The sequence below is a fragment of the Hyla sarda genome, chromosome 7, assembly GCF_029499605.1.
Source record: "Hyla sarda isolate aHylSar1 chromosome 7, aHylSar1.hap1, whole genome shotgun sequence".
Taxonomy (NCBI): domain Eukaryota; kingdom Metazoa; phylum Chordata; class Amphibia; order Anura; family Hylidae; genus Hyla; species Hyla sarda.
Window position 1 is genome coordinate 116,754,962 of NC_079195.1, and position 16,600 is coordinate 116,771,561.

Below are 16,600 nucleotides of genomic sequence, written 5' to 3' on the forward strand. Positions count from 1 at the left end.
TTGCTGACACTTATATGGGTATGTGGCTGGCACGCTTTATGGGGAGGCATGTATATAAAACAGTATGTGGGGCGCAGCATCTGGCTGGCGTTAGTGGGGATCCATCTAAATACAGCTGCAAAAAAAGCCATCATATTAGTGTGAACAGAGCCTATTCATAATCCAATTCTCCGTCTGAAGTTGCTGATTTTACGGGCTATTCATATAATACGCTTTACTTTTTATAAGAGATATTTTATTTTCATGGTTTTCAATATAACCAACAAAAGAAGCAACATGAGATCCCAGACAGCCCCCGTCCTTACTCACAGACACCACACTGCTCCCGCCACCGGGAGGAGGTTATATGTAATATCACAGGCTGTCGCTAGGTGTCCCTGTAGTTTGTGCTGGGACGGTGCCGCTCTAGCTCGCCAGCGCCCATCTCTGTGCTCCGGGCCGGGCTGTTGTTTGGGTCGGTGGTTGTTTTTGCGGGTAACGTTGTTACGCCGCCCGGGGATGGCGGAGGCCGGGGTGTCGGCTGCGGAGGTCGGGGTGTCGGCTGCGGAGGTGTTGGCTGACACAAGGCGAGCAGGCGAAGCAGAGGCCGAGCACCGGAACCCCGGCTGGAGCGAGTCTCAGTTACGTTCATATCAATTTCAGACCCGTCAGATCACTCGGCTCCACCATTCAGATCCAAGGGCGGAAGAACTCATCGATAGCGAGGTGAGGGTTATGTCTGTGGAGGGAGCAGTCCATGGAGCCGGCCAGGGGAACCTTCTGATTGTAGATAGGATGGAATGACCTGGGTGGCAGAGGGGACCAAGGTGGACACAGCTGTGACTGGGTCACATGTGATGCCACTGTGCCATGTCTGGGCGCAGGCAGCGCCACGTCCGGGCCACCCGGGCGCAGGCAGCGCCACGTCCGGGCCACCCGGGCGCAGGCAGCGCCACGTCCGGGCCACCCGGGCGCAGGCAGCGCCACGTCCGGGCCACCCGGGCGCAGGCAGCGCCACGTCCGGGCCACCCGGGCGCAGGCAGCGCCACGTCCGGGCCACCCGGGCGCAGGCAGCGCCACGTCCGGGCCACCCGGGCGCAGGCAGCGCCACGTCCGGGCCACCCGGGCGCAGGCAGCGCCACGTCCGGGCCACCCGGGCGCAGGCAGCGCCACGTCCGGGCCACCCGGGCGCAGGCAGCGCCACGTCCGGGCCACCCGGGCGCAGGCAGCGCCACGTCCGGGCCACCCGGGCGCAGGCAGCGCCACGTCCGGGCCACCCGGGCGCAGGCAGCGCCACGTCCGGGCGCAGGCAGCGCCACGTCCGGGCGCAGGCAGGGCCACCCGGGCGCAGGCAGGGCCACGTCCGGGCGCAGGCAGGGCCACCCGGGCGCAGGCAGGGCCACCCGGGCGCAGGCAGCGCCACGTCCGGGCCACCCGGGCGCAGGCAGCGCCACGTCCGGGCCACCCGGGCGCAGGCAGCGCCACGTCCGGGCCACCCGGGCGCAGGCAGCGCCACGTCCGGGCCACCCGGGCGCAGGCAGGGCCACCCGGGCGCAGGCAGGGCCACCCGGGCGCAGGCAGGGCCACCCGGGCGCAGGCAGGGCCACCCGGGCGCAGGCAGCGCCACCCGGGCGCAGGCAGCGCCACGTCCGGGCCACCCGGGCGCAGGCAGCGCCACGTCCGGGCCACCCGGGCGCAGGCAGCGCCACGTCCGGGCCCCCCACCTATAAATACCTTTTTTATTTTGTAGTCTTCGGTAGCTCAGTTCCCTGCCTGTTGTGAGGGGAGGAAGTGAGCGTGGCCCGGCAGGCGCAACGTCATCTGATGTCTGCCAGGGCCAGCTTCCACCCTTCTTCCTGTATGCTGCGATCCCTCTCCGGAGGGCGCATACAGGATGAGTACATGGCAGGGACGGCAGCTTCTGTGTCTCCTCCTCTGTTTGACATTGCACGTGCCATACATAGTGGAGGGACGTCTGAGGACAGAGCTGCCGTGCCCTACAGGAATCGTTCATGAATATGGTGGGTTCTTTTAGTGTATTAGGGTATAAATATTTAGCCAGGCTGGGTATCTCCTGGCAGTGCTCCTCTCCGCTTCTGCTGCATGTGATCTATATTACAGAAGAAAGGGGGAGATGCAGGGGGCAGGGATATGTAAATTAGGTGCGCGCACGACCACTGCGCTCGCTCTCTGTTTCATATACAGGCAGAGAGCAAGCTGTGGACGGACGTGACTTCCTGGGATGGGACCACTGCCCGGCCAGCAGTGGTCCCAACGTGATCTTGGGGGGGGGGGGGGGGTTAGACATTCTGGACCCAAAAGGGAGACGCCTAGTGGACAGCATTGCAAAGGTGAAAAAAAAGTATGCATGTAGAGTCCCCTAAGGGCTTAAAGAAAAAAAAAAAAAGTGGTAAAAATAAGAGATTAAATGTGAATAAGCCCACACCAATAAAAGTTTCAATCACCCCCCTTTTCCTATTTTTTAAATAAAATAATGTATTTAAAAAAATAATCATGTGGTACCGCCGCATGCGTAAATGTCAGACCTATTAAAACATAAGGTTAGCTAAACCGCGCGGTCAATAGCGTACACGTTAAAAAATACCAAAGTCCCAAATTTTGCATTTTTGGTCACTTCATATACCATAAAAATATTAATAAAAAGTGTTCAAAAAGTCCCATCAAAACAAAAATGGTATCGATATAATCTACAGACCACGGTGCAAAAAATAAGCCCTCATATAGCCCTGTGTGCGGAAAAAAAAAAAATTATAGAGGCTCAGAAGTTCATAATTTTAAACACAAATTTTGGTGCATGTAGTTATAATTTTTTTTAAAGTAGTAAAATAAATCAAACCTACATAAATTGGGTATCCTTGTAACTGTATGGACCTACAGAGTAAAGATAAGGTGTCATTTTTACCGAAAAGTGCACTGCGTAGAAACGGAAGCCCTAAAAATATTTTTTTATTTTTTTCCATTTCACCTCACAAATAACTATTTTTTTGTTTCGCTGCAGGTTATACTATAAAATACGTGATGTCAATACAAAGTACAATTGGTGATGCAAAAAACAAGCCCTTATATGGGTCTGTAGGTGCAAAATTTAACGCGTTATGATTTTTAGAAGATGAGGAGGAGAAAAGGAAAGTACAAAAACAAAGATGGTTTCAAGTCCTTAAAGGGAAACTCTGGTGGATTTTTATTTATTTATTTTAAATCAACTGGTGCCAGAAAATTACAGATATGAAAATGACTTCTATTAAAAAAACATTTACGCTTCCAGTACTTTTTAGCAGCTGTATGCTACAGAGGAAACTATTTTCTTTTTGAATTTCTTTTTTGTCTTGTACACAGTGCTCTCTGCTGACACCTCTGTCCGTGTCTGGAACTGTCCAGAGCAGTATAGGTTTGCTATGGGGATTTTCTCCTGCTCTGGACAGTTCTTGATATGGGCATCAGGTGTCAGCAGAGAGCACTGTGTACAAGACAAAAAAGTTCAAAAAGAAAAAAATTTCCTCTTTAGCATACAGCTGCTAAAATGTACTGGGAGGGTAAAAAATTTTTTTATAGAAGTAATTTACAAATCTGTTTTAACTTTCTGCCACTAGTTGATTTATAAAAAAAAAAAAAAAAAAAAAAAAAAAAAAAAAGTTTTCCACCGCAGTACCACTATAAGGTGAAAATGGGTTTAGTCCTTATGTGGTTAAGGCAGAAGGGGCTTCAGTTGTTTTCTGGTCCCCTCCATGGTGTTCTATGACCTTATTGTTAGAACACATTGGGGGACATTTCCTAATCTAGTCTATTCTGGGTATGCTTATAGACCAGCGTATGTGGTAGTCTCCTGTCTATTGTGCTCCTAATTTATCAAAGGTCTCACAGCCCTTGATAAATTCTGTGCTCAGACTTCAGGGTCTACAGCTTAAACTGCATTTACAATTAACCAAGGCCGTAGCCTGGGGTGCAAAACACCTCAATTTTTCTCCCCCCTAAAACATAACTTTTAATAGTGTATATCTAAAAAGTAACAATTCCAGAAAGTGATAGTTAAAAAATGCAATGTCACATGGGAGGATAATAGTTATTGGAGCAACATGGCTTCCAGTGTACAGGGCTCTGCAGAAGCCCAAACTTCCCAATTGTGACACTAATTAAAACACAAAATTGCCGCCTCTTTTCTGATGAGTTTATCTCTTTTACTGAGCACATTTTATTTTATGGTCGCTACATTGACGACATTTTGATGTTGTGGGACGGGCCAATCACCCTGTATCAGGAATTCGTTGACAAACTTAATACTAACAATATCGGGATGGCCTTTACCTCCGAGATAGGTGGGCGATCTATCCATTTTTTGGATCTTAACATCTATATTGATGAGTCCAACCATCTACAGACGGATATTTTCCGCAAGCCCACCTCTACCAATTCGCTCCTGCACTGGGGTAGTTGGCATCCGGAATCCCTGAAAAGGAGTATTCCGGGTGGCCAATACCTCAGGGCGAGGAGGAATTGTTCAGAGGAGAGGAACTTTCAGAGGGAAAGTCAAAATTTGTATGAGAGATTTAGGCAGAGGGGATACCCTCGTAAACATTTGAAAACGGCGTACAAGAGGGCATGCCAAGCAGATAGGAATGCGCTACTTACCTTTACGCGGACAACAGATACATCCAGACAAGTGAGATGCATTGGCACTTACGATGGACATACCGATCAGGTGATGGCAATAATGCGCAGACATTGGCATCTACTCACACGTGATGAGGATCTGGCTCGGGTGATTGGAAAATTTCCTGGTATCACCTTTAGGAAAGGCCCCAGCATAAAAGACCAGCTGGTCCATAGCCATTTGGGCATAACAAACACAAGGCAGTGTTGGCTGAGGAATACCACAACGGGTTGTTTCCCCTGTGGGCATTGTAGTTTCTGCCAACAGATTAATAAGACCAAAAAAGTGACAAATCCTGTGGACGGCCACCAATATGAAGTCAGACAGTTTATTAACTGTAGTTCACATAACATCATATATATAGCCCAGTGCCCATGTCCCAAGTGGTACGTGGGCAAGACGACACAGGAATTTCGCAAGCGGATATCGCAACACCTTAGCTCGATTAGGACGAGAAAAGATACACCAGTATCCAGACACATGAGAGCTTTACATGGAGGCCGAGTCACGGACTTAAGATTTGTGGGTCTATGTCAACTGAAGTTAGGACCACGGAAAGGAGATATTGACAAGTCTCTCCTACGCGAGGAGGCTAAATGGATATGGAGGCTACATAGTCAGGCGCCAAGTGGCCTTAATGAAGGGTTTTCTTTTTCAGCATTTCTGTAGCATTATTTAATATATTTTTTGTTTTTTATTTATTTTGATCTAGGATTTATGTTACATCCAGATTGTGTAAATTCACAGTCCTAATGGCAATCTATTTAAATAATGGTTATCTATAGTTTACTAGTTGTAATATATTTTTATTATTTTCATCATCTCAGACTGAGAGCTTTATAAATTCATATCGAGGGTTGGGATTTGTTGATATGTGGCCAGACACAAATAAAGCACTTACCACACTTAAAAATTGGTGTGAAATTGTGGCTACACTCAACTTACACTTATGTCTTCACATTTACCTATCTTTGCACTTATTAATTCTATCACCACTTATCACATATATATACATATATATTTTTTATCACTATACTCACCTTTGCACAGTTGGATTGTTTATTCACTTTATATTCATAAATTATTATTGTATTATTATTATTTATTTACTTTTGCACCTTGGGCATTTATATTATATTTCATTTTATTTTATTTTATTCTTATTTTATTTCACTTATTGACATATTCCCAACCTACTCTGGAATTTAATATATTAGCGCTGTACCTTTTATATTCCGCAAGATATGACCCATTATGGTTGTTAGGTATGATGTACTATGGTCATTATAATATTATTTAATATCACTATTAAGGTATTATTTCTATACATACTCCTATGAGAGGTTCCTTTACCTCGCTCCCCCTCTCCACATAAGCGCAGTTGCACTATAGATAGTAGATTGTAATCTAAGTGCAGGAGCATGCGCACTAGCCCTCCTGTAGGCGATACAGTGTCTGAGTGCGGGCGCATGCGCGGACTCATTCGCGGCCGACAGAGGACAAGGTAATACTGGTAAACAGACTGCGCGTGCGCGGCGCACTGTTATGATGCGGAAGAACCCGCTTACGTAGTCCCATCACATGACATATCGGAATGATGAGGGAAGATGAGGTAAGGAGCTCTCTAGGTTCTCCCATTGGTTCCTAAATGGAAGCATTCGGGAAGTGCATCATATCTATTGGATCTTGATTGGAGCAATACTAGAACACTTGTGATAGGCTAGATAGAGATGTCGCTGACTGATGATGATGGGGGAATGGTCTATAAATACCCCCTGCCGCCATTTTGGAGTGATGTTGCCACATATTGCCTCTTGAGAAAGCCGTGTGACGGCGAAACATGTAGAGGCGGCAATTTTGTGTTTTAATTAGTGTCACAATTGGGAAGTTTGGGCTTCTGCAGAGCCCTGTACACTGGAAGCCATGTTGCTCCAATAACTATTATCCTCCCATGTGACATTGCATTTTTTAACTATCACTTTCTGGAATTGTTACTTTTTAGATATACACTATTAAAAGTTATGTTTTAGGGGGGAGAAAAATTGAGGTGTTTTGCACCCCAGGCTACGGCCTTGGGGTTTGGTTAATTGTATTGTTTTGGCCTCATAGCCCCCTTTTGGGTCATTTTGTAGTTTTTGGTTTAAACTGCATTTAGACCTGCTCCAACATGGTCTGACATTTCAGCGTATTTTGGGCAGATGCGACTTGTCGCACAAAAGTCGCACTTGATAAATTCAGCACCAATGCATTTTCCAATGCATTTCCGTATAAAATAGACTTGCATGCATCATGTTCTAAAAATCCTCTACAGCAAAAGTCGCAGAAAAGTCGCACATATTTAGACTGCGACTTTCTGTGCGACAAATTTAGACAGGAAAAAACAGTCTAAATCCTTTGATGAATCTCCCCCATTGTGTCATATGATAATATCCTATAAGGCTGGGTTCACACTACGTTTTGTAACTACGGTTCCCGTATACGGCTGGGAGGAGGGCGGTGGGACTTAATCGCGGCGCCCACACTCAGCCGTATAGGGGAACCGTATATAATGCATGTCTATGAGCTGACCAGAGTGAACTGCAGCCTCCGGTCGGCTTAGTTTTCGGCCATATGCGGTTTCCCGACCGCAGGCAAAAATTTGGTCAACCACGTTTTTGCCTGCGGTCGGGAAACTGCATACGGCTTTTTTCCTCCTTCCATTTTAGAAATCATAACCCTTTCAATTTTGCAGCTAAAAATCCATATGATGGCTTATTTTTTGCGCCACCAATTCTACTTTGTAATGACATCAGTCATTTTACCCTAAAATCTACGGCGAAACGAAAAAAAAAAATCATTGTGCGACAAAATTGAAGAAAAAATGCCATTTTGTCATTTTTGGGTGCTTCCGTTTCTACACAGTACATTTATCGGTAAAAATGACACTTGATCTTTATTCTGTAGGTCCATACGATTAAAATGATACCCTACTTATATAGGTTGGATTTTGTCGTACTTCTGGAAAAAATCATAACGGCATGCAGGAAAATGTATATGTTTTAAATTGTCATCTTTTTTTATTTTTCCGCGTATGGGGTGGTATGAGGGCTGATTTTTTGCAACGTAATCTGAAGTTTTTAGCGGTACCATTTATGTATTGATCGGACTTTTTGATTTTCCTGCATGTAGTCATGATTTTTTCCAGAAGTACGACAATGCGGTTTAATTAACAATATATTTTTATAATTCGGAATTTCCGCACGTGGCGATAACACATCTTTATTTACACAGTTTTTTTTTGTTTTTTATTGCGAAAAGGAGGGTGAATCAAACTTTTATTAGGGAAGGGGTTAAATGATCTTCACCTTTTTTTTTTCACTTTTTTTTTTGCAAAAAAACACTGCATACACTGATCTTTTACTTTGATGAATCGTTTCTCATAGGAAACCATTGATCAATGATTCTGCTGCTTGACTGCTCATGCCTGGATCTCAGGCACTGAGCAGTCATTTGTCGAGCGTACAGCATGGAGAAAGGTAGGGACCCTCCTGCTGTCTTTACAGCTGTTTGGGATGCCGCGATTTCATTGCGGCGATCCCGAACAGCCCCCTGAGCTAACCGGCAGTGCTTTACTTTCACTTTAGACGCAGCGTTCAACTTTGAACGCCACGTCTAAAGGGTTAATAGCGCGCGGCACCGTGATCGGTGCCGCACGCTATTGGCCACGTGCCGATGGCCCTGCGTTATAGAAAGGGAGTGGACTGAGGGTGTATAGGTATGCCCTCCGTCCCCAAGGAGTTAACCTTTAAGGGGTTATCCACCATAAGGTGATTTTAGTACGTACCTGGCAGGCAATAATGGACATGCTTAGGAAGGATCTGCGCTTGTCTTGGGGCTAAATGGCTATGTTGTGAGATTACCATAACACTGTGGCTAGCTTTTTGTGAACTGGTATTTCCTGTTTGAGTTTTCTTCTTTAGCCTACAAATCCCATAATTCCATTTTCTTCCCTCCCACACATCAGCCACCCAATCCATTGAAACATAAATGAGCTGCATCCAGTCAAAAGACCTGTTTTTTCAGTCAGGGTGCCTACAGATGTTGCAAAAATGCAATTAGTTGCAAATTGATCTCTTTCCCACCAAGCGATCGCTCCACCCATTGAAGCAGACAGGCTCCCTGTCATCAGCTGACTAGTGAGTCAGGTCTCAGCCGCATTGCAACCTGGGAAAAATCTTTTTTTTTGTTGTTAAAAATAAAAACCGTCACACACAGGTATAGACACTATATTATGAACTACACTAACTTTACAGCCCCTGTAGCATAGTCAAATAAAAAAAAATTCCTGGAATACCCCTTTAATGGAGAGCAACAATGATAATGGCAATAAAAGCTACAGACACTAGGCAAATGCTTAGTGCTCTGCAATGTTCAGAAGCCCCATAGAGAATGAATGCTGGCCATTCAGGGAACATCTGACCTCCATTCGCAGGATCAGTGGGGTCCCAGTGCTCTGATCCCCACTGATGAGTTATTCCGTTTCGTGTATAAGAGAGCTTTTAATGATAAAAGAGGATTAAGTCTGTTTATATCTGTGCTGGAGTGTAGCAGCATTCTATCCCCTGTCAGAACAGTGAATGCCTTGGCAGAATTTCATGGACCCTTATGTCATTCATTGGAGAAATAAATGCTACCTCTCTAAAAATATGGGCACAAATAATCACTCTGAAAAACCTAGTCACAGTGTTTTAGTTCAGACAATGGTTACATGGATATTATATTCCTCCATGAAGCTGCTACAAATAATGAGGCAGTAATGTTTACCATGTGAAGCACTGCACTTGCTGTAGGTAGACCATTACATGACAATGTAGTTCACATGTCGGATTAGAGCCAGTGATATGTATAGTATGTTTGTCAGTGGTAAATGTATAACAGACTGGTGGCGCTCCCAGTAGTACCGTCCCTGGGGAGATCACGAGCGCGTCTAGTCTCTGTAGGGCACACTTATCAGATAAGGCGCATTCTTGGATCCTGGTTAATGAACCACTACATGTTTAGCAAAGCTTCCAGGTTAATGTGGGTGTTTGTTGGCTGATCTCAGGCAGTTCTCTGTATGTTTCCATGATCATCCTACACATAGACTGGTGCTCACAGGCTTTGTGTATGACGGCGTGTATACGTGTATAAACTTCAGATGACGGCGCAAAAAATTAGTCCTCAAAGCGCCCTGAACACAGAAAAATAAAAAAGTTATAGGGGTCAAAAGATGACCATTTTAAACGTATACATTTTCCTGCATGTATTCATGATTTTTTTCTGAAGTGATACAAATTCAAACCTATATAAGTAGGGTATCATTTTAACCGTATGGACCTACAGAATAAAGATAAGGTGTCATTTTTGACAAAAAAATGTACTGCGTAAAAACAGAAGCCCCCAAAGCTTACAAAATTGTGTTTTTTCATCAATTTTGTCGCACATTGATTTTTTTTCCCGTTTTTTCCCTCTTATTGTAGCTGGACTAGACCAACAGTTTAGTCCATTTTTACCTGTCAGTCTCTGACTTCATGTAATTTAAAGGAATTTGATGATCATTCCTGACAGCTGTCAGATCCCTCCCCACCAAGCTTTGCCCTTTTTATTTATCTCTGTCTCTCCATGTTTAATGTACTGCTGAAGATATTATTTGTGCCTTAACGGGAGGAATGCATCCAGCCACTAGGAGGCGCTGACACTAGGAAAAAGAAAAGTCGGCTCCTCCCTGGCAGGATATACCCGCCCACCTGCAATGAGGCAACCAGTTTTAGCTAGTGTCACTTAGGAGGTAGACACACAGGTCTGGAGCTCTCCAGACCTGGTCTTCTATTATTTTCTTGTAAGGGCTGTTTAGTCAGGTTCTTTACTCCTTTTTGTTTCCCTTTTTCAGGTGGGGGTTCAGGAGCATGGCGCCTACCTGCTCCCCACCAAAAATGTGGCTAAGGGGCACGGGACATAAAATACAAATGCACCGTTAACCCCTTCCCGCCAACGGCCAGTGTCTGGGGTTGCACCCCTATTTTCCCTGCTCGTCTTGGTCTGTAGCAGCATGACGTGATGCAGGTAACTAAAATGCTGGCTGAAGATGTCTCCAGGGATTATTTGAAGATGGGTGAGTATGTAAAGCGTATGAGGTGAGTTTACCCCCCCCTTTCCTTCCTCCCACTCCCTTAGCTGTACGAGCAGTAGTGTTATATCCAGTCCGACGGAATGACTATTTCTGGGGCTGTTTTGGGGAGTCCGGACAGTGAGGGGGTTAATCCTCGCTATATTTATTCATGCAGCCTCGACTGCATCTATTGGGCTCAGGGGGGGGGTTGCTTTTGACTGGGGCCTTCTCCCCTCCGGCGGGGGTCCGTTCTGGGGCACTTCGGGGATCCATGGAGGCATATAGCTCCGCCCTTCTTCCCCCTGATTCCCGCGCGAGTCGGAGGGTTGAACGGCTTCTCCTCTCCGTCTCGCGCGCTGCCGGGGTCTATTTTTCAGTGGGGCTGCGGAATCTAGCTCCGCCCCCTCCCCGCCCCCAACTGCGGGCTCGGCAGCGCTCCTTAAGCTCCCAGGGCTTTAGCCCGGAGGGAGCTTTATTGGTACTCTCTTCTTCTGGAGCCGAGCGGCGGCTTGGCAGCAGCTGCCGTGAGCCGTCGCTGCTCCAGGGGATCCTTCTGCTCATATGCGGGCAGCACTTCGCAGGGCGCACTGCGCCTCATTCAGCGGATTCATGTTTTCGTGTTCATGTTTTCTGCAGCTTGTCAGACAATTTGGCGTACTCTGACGCCCTCTTGTGGCCAATACTTGCATTGCCTTAGATTTGGTTTAGTTTTCATGCCTGAAGTCCTGGGTTCCTTATTTCTCTCATCTAGCGGCTGGCCTACCTGTACCTCTCTACTGTGCGAGATGTCCAACGGAATGACTTGCCCATACCTGTGGGCCGGACAGTCATCTGCACAACTGCTGGGTTCAGTGTGTGGAGGACTGTCCCGATATGTCTTCAGGACCCATACCGGTAAGCCAGACGGTGGTCTGTATGATTTCCTCTGCCGCTTGCCACACATCTCACGGCTGATGTATTGTTGCTGCAGTTCCGATACCCCACTGCTGGGTGCGGTATATGTGGAACTGACTGATGTGTCTTCAGGACTCATACCAGTAAGCCAGACAGTGGTCTGCATGGTTTCCTCTGCCATTTATCACACGCCTCACGGCTGAGGTGTCTGGGGCTGCAGTTCCGTTACCTGGGTACGATGTATGGAGACCTGACTCGATGTGCCTTCAGGACTACTTCGTCTTACTTGGACCCGTCCCTGTAAGTCTGGATGGTTTCCTACGTCACCGGTCACCGGATTCACGGATGATGCATCTGTGTCTGGAGTCCATTTCCTCACTACTGAGCGAGGTACCGATGGTATGTATAGTTGTCTTCTGTGGATCCACGTCAGTAGGCCAGACGATGGTCTGCATAGTTGACTACACTGCCTTTCATGCATCGACCGGCTGCTGTTCTGCGACTGTCCCGCTCTACCGGGTAAAGTACCGATGGCATGCGTGATTGTTTTCGGTGAATACATGCCAGTAAGCCTGACTGTGGTCTGCATGGTTGTCTACACCGCCTGGCATACATCAGATGGCTGATGTATCTGTGCCTGGGGTTCCTGTTCCTCACTACTCTGCGCGGTGCAGAGGGTAAGAGGGTTGTCTTCTGTGGCTCCATGCTGGTTGATCAAACAGTGATCTGCATGGTTGCTGCACTGTCTGTCGATCTTCAGACAGCTAGTGTCTCTGCAGCTGGGTTTCCGGGACCTCATTGCTGGTGGGGTGCCGATGGGATGCATCGTTGTCTACTTTGGACCCATATCAGTACTCCAGACTTTCGTCTGCTCGGTTGTCTTCACCGCCTGTCCTGCATCAACCAGCTGGTGCCTCTGCCTTTTTCGGCACCTCACCATTGTGTGAGGCATCCGTCGGAGTATTCCTTTCCCCGCTATGGTCCCATATCAGTGAGCCAGTCAGTGGTCTGTATGGTTGCCCGCGCCACCTGTCATACATCACACGTCTGATATATCTGGGGCTGGAGTTCCCGTGCCTCACTACTAGCGAGGTGCCGATAATGTAACTCTTCTTTTCTGATCATGTACCTGTCTTTAAGGTAGTGGTCTGCATGCTTTCCTGCGCCATTTGTTACTCATCACATCACCGGTGTATCTGCGTTGGTCTTCCACGACCTCACTACGGTGTGAGGTTTCCGCTGGGATGACTCTGCCCCTTGGGGACCCCCACCAGTTAGCCAGACAGTTGTCTGCATGTTTTTCTTCTGCAGAGTGTCTCACGGCAGATGTTTTTGGGTTTAGGGTTCCAGTACCCCACTGTGGTGCGTGGTATTGTGGACACTTTACGGGATGTCAGGGATGCATTCCACAGTCCCTCCACCTTTTGTCTTAGGTGCTCAGTTGTCTCTGGTCCGGCTGCTCCCTGTGATCGGTGGTTCCCCACTGCCATGGTAGTTTTGCTGTGGTCTCTCCGAGAGGCCTCTTGTGCCTTATGCACCGTGCCTCATACTGGTTACAGGGTTTGCTTGTTTGCCTACTACTGTCTACAGGCGGGTATGTTTCCCCACTGTGTGTCTCCATGTGCGGGACCACATGTGCCTCACGGTCTCTAGGCCCCAGGGCCAGACTGTGTCTGCTGGGTGTTATAATCCACCTGTCACCTCCCTCATTCGGCTGCCACTGCAGCTGTTGTCCGGTGTGTCTCTCCCAGGTGCAGTCCCGCAGAGGGTGTGCATGCGGGTTCTTGGACCCTTCTTCCTGTAGGTCACTCTGTGTCGGTGTTTGTCTGTGGGTTCCAGCGCCTGTTGCGGCAACAGCAGCGTCGCTCTGTTCTTTCTTCTTATGTTGCACTGTTGGTCCGCTGTGGGCATACCTCCCTTCCGGCTGGTCCTTTGGATGTCTGCGTTTTCCCCGTGTCCGTACACCACTGTTGTCGTGAGGTCCTCATGTCTGTGTTCCTACACATGCTAGGACCACGTTGTAGGATTGGAGCAATCTTCCTGTTGCTCGGGGACTTCCGGTGACTTTGTCTCTGCGGTTCCGTGGCAGTTTCAGCACCTCTATTTTGACATGGGGCCTGCTGGGGCGCCTGTCGGTTCCGCCCCTTCCGGTACTTCCGGGTGTTTTCTTCCGGGGTCTCTTCCAGGGTGACTCTGGCACCTCCTTGTCATTTTCTGGATTGATCCTCAGCGGGTCTTGTATTTCTTGTCCAGTTTCGGGGTACGGGGCTCCAATCTCTCTTGGTTCGCACAGTGGCTCCTTCAGGCGGCGAGGGTTGCCACTGGTGCCTGGGGGCTTCGTCCACCCAGTATTTGCATTTCCCTGCTCCTTCTGCGCCTAGTGCGTTTGCGGCTCCCCTTTTCGCTTGGAGTGTGGGGACCAAGGTGCTTGTCGTAGGTCTTTCTACTTGAGTTGTCCTCTGAACCACCCCTGTTTTTTCCTCCTGGAGGGATTCTTTTTGGTTTTTGCTAACATGCATTCAACGGTGGACTTTCGAGTCTGGGCTTGTGTGCTTTCTGTCTATCACCCCCTAGTGCTCTGTATGTCATTCTTACCCTTTTTGTCTGGGTCAGTTATACTGCATTGGCTCCACAGTCTTCTGGAGTAATTGTTCCTATGCCCGGACCCTGGAAGCCCAAGCTGCGCTCTCATTGGTCCTCCTCCATTCCCGTTCTGACGGGATGTTTCTTGATGGTGCTCAGGTCTACTCCGTCCACTCTGATCTCTCACTGTTGGTCCCTTTGATTTGGACTCTGCCCTGCAATGCTGCGTTGTGCCTTCTTTTCAGGGGCTCTCCGATTCCTTAAGCCTTTGTGAGGGTTCAGTCTTGGATTTGTAGCGACCAGCCCCCGACTCCTCAGCGACCTGTTGGTCGGGGTGGTATTTCTGTTCTGCTCTCCTTCCCTTCTTTCGGAGCGTTTTTTTGCGGTCATCTGGTTCCCTTTTTCCTGTGTTTTCTCGTCTCTCTATATGACCCAGGTGCCTTGGGTCTCTTTATTGGATGGACCTTCCCCTGGGTGTTCTGGTCCTTCTCCTTGGATGGGAGGTCTTACGGGAACTCATTTGTTCTGGGCTTTGTATGTATCTGACCTTGGGACTTGTCCATAGTCCTTGCAGGCATGCGAGTTCAGTCTTGAACTGTCTCCTTTTCGCTGGTGGTTGTTTTTTCCCACCCTAGATGACTGCTTTGGTACGTCCCATCAGTTAGGTGTCCCCCAATGAAGAGCGACCAAGAAAAGGAGATTTTTTTGTACTCACCGTAAAATCTCTTTCTCGTAGCTTTCATTGGGGGACACCGCACCCACCCATTTCTTCTTTGTACGGTTCTTGGGTTGTTTCCGGGATTCCTTTCTAGGGTCCTTAGGACGTGTTTCCTCTCGGGCTTCTCCTACTTCTTTGTGACAAAACTGGTTGCCTCACTGCAGGTGGGCGGGTATATCCTGCCAGGGAGGAGCCGACTTTTCTTTTTCCTAGTGTCAGCGCCTCCTAGTGGCTGGAGCATGTACCCATCAGTTAGGTGTCGTCCCCCCCCCCCCCCCCCAATGAAGGCTACGAGAGAGAGATTTTACGGTGAGTATAAAAAAATCTCCTTTTCAAGATTTTTTTGATGGACGTTTAAAACAGAAGTATTTTTATAGTGTGAAAACAGCCTCAGTGTCCAGCTCAGCAACTCAAGAATGATTACTTCTTTATTGTGAATAGTTCAAATGGAGTCACATTTAACACATTGGATACAAGGTGACACGTTTCTGACGATCAGACCATCCAAAATGCGTCACCTGCTTGTATCAATGCGTTATCTGTGATTTCAAGTGAACTATTCACAATAAAGATATCTAGGGAGACTTATCACAACCTGTGTAGAAGGAAAGTTGTCCAGTTGCCCATAGCAACCAATCAGATCGCTTCTTTAATTTTTCACAGGCATTCCTAAAAATGAAAGAAGCGATCTGATTGGTTGCTATGGGCAACTGGACAACTTTTCTTCTGCACAGGTTTTGATAAATCTCCCCCATCATCATTCACAAGCAGCTGAGCTGGACATTCCTTTTTTTTAATTTCTTTTGTAATCCTTTCTGTGTGCATTACTTCTTAAATAATCCCAAACCACTGTAGTATGAGACAGAAAATGTTTTGTCCCACTGATATCTCAGGGCAGAGCTGTTTAGTGTGCAGGGCCACTGTTGGAACATCACTGCTCTAAATGAACCCTGGGTGCAGCAGGGAGATCGGGGGTCCCCAGCGGCGGGACCCCCGCGATCAGACATCTTATCCTCTATCTTTTGGATAGGGGATAAGATGTCTAGGGGCGGAGTACTCCTTTCAGCCTGATGTAGAAGCACAGATAGTTCAGCCAATGTGATTAATAACTTCTGTTTATGCCAACAACAACGGCTTTACTTCTCAACACAATGCATGTGTGGACAGCGCATAAATGCTGGATGATAACTCAACATGATTTTTTTCATTCTTTTTTTGAACCAGGAGCCGGTAGTTCTGACGGATACCAATCTTGTGCACCCAGCGCTAAAGTGGGATTTGGATTATCTGAAAGAAAACATTGGAACTGGGGACTTTTCTGTGTACAGTGCCAATAGCCACAAATTTCTTTATTATGATGAGAAGAAAATGGCTAACTTTAAGACTTTCAAGCCCAAGTCCATTAGACAAGAGATGAAGTTTCCAGAATTCGTAGAGAAGCTTAGAGACATAGAACAAAGAGAAGGCAAAGAAAGGTAAGGGAGCTTTCTGTAATTTGTATCTGTTTTTATAAGTGTCCATCCAAATATTTTTCACAAATGCATCTGCCCCTCGAGTATTTATGGGTACATGCATTGTTCCTACACTTAGGGCCCTTTTACATGCCCTTTGTAATATAGCTAGCAATCAG

The 16,600-nt window shown here is 47.3% G+C and overlaps 1 protein-coding gene across 1 annotated transcript in view; it reads left to right on the forward strand.

Moving 5' to 3' along the window:
• The first annotated feature begins 312 nt into the window (after positions 1–312).
• Positions 313–16,600, forward strand: part of HIF1AN (hypoxia inducible factor 1 subunit alpha inhibitor) — a 32,450-nt gene continuing 16,162 nt past the window's right edge. Inside the window, exons 1-2 of the mRNA XM_056530528.1 lie at positions 313–705; positions 16,195–16,445. Coding sequence (XP_056386503.1) covers positions 499–705; positions 16,195–16,445 — 458 coding nt within the window. The 5' untranslated portion in view covers positions 313–498. The remainder of the gene's footprint in view (positions 706–16,194; positions 16,446–16,600) is intronic.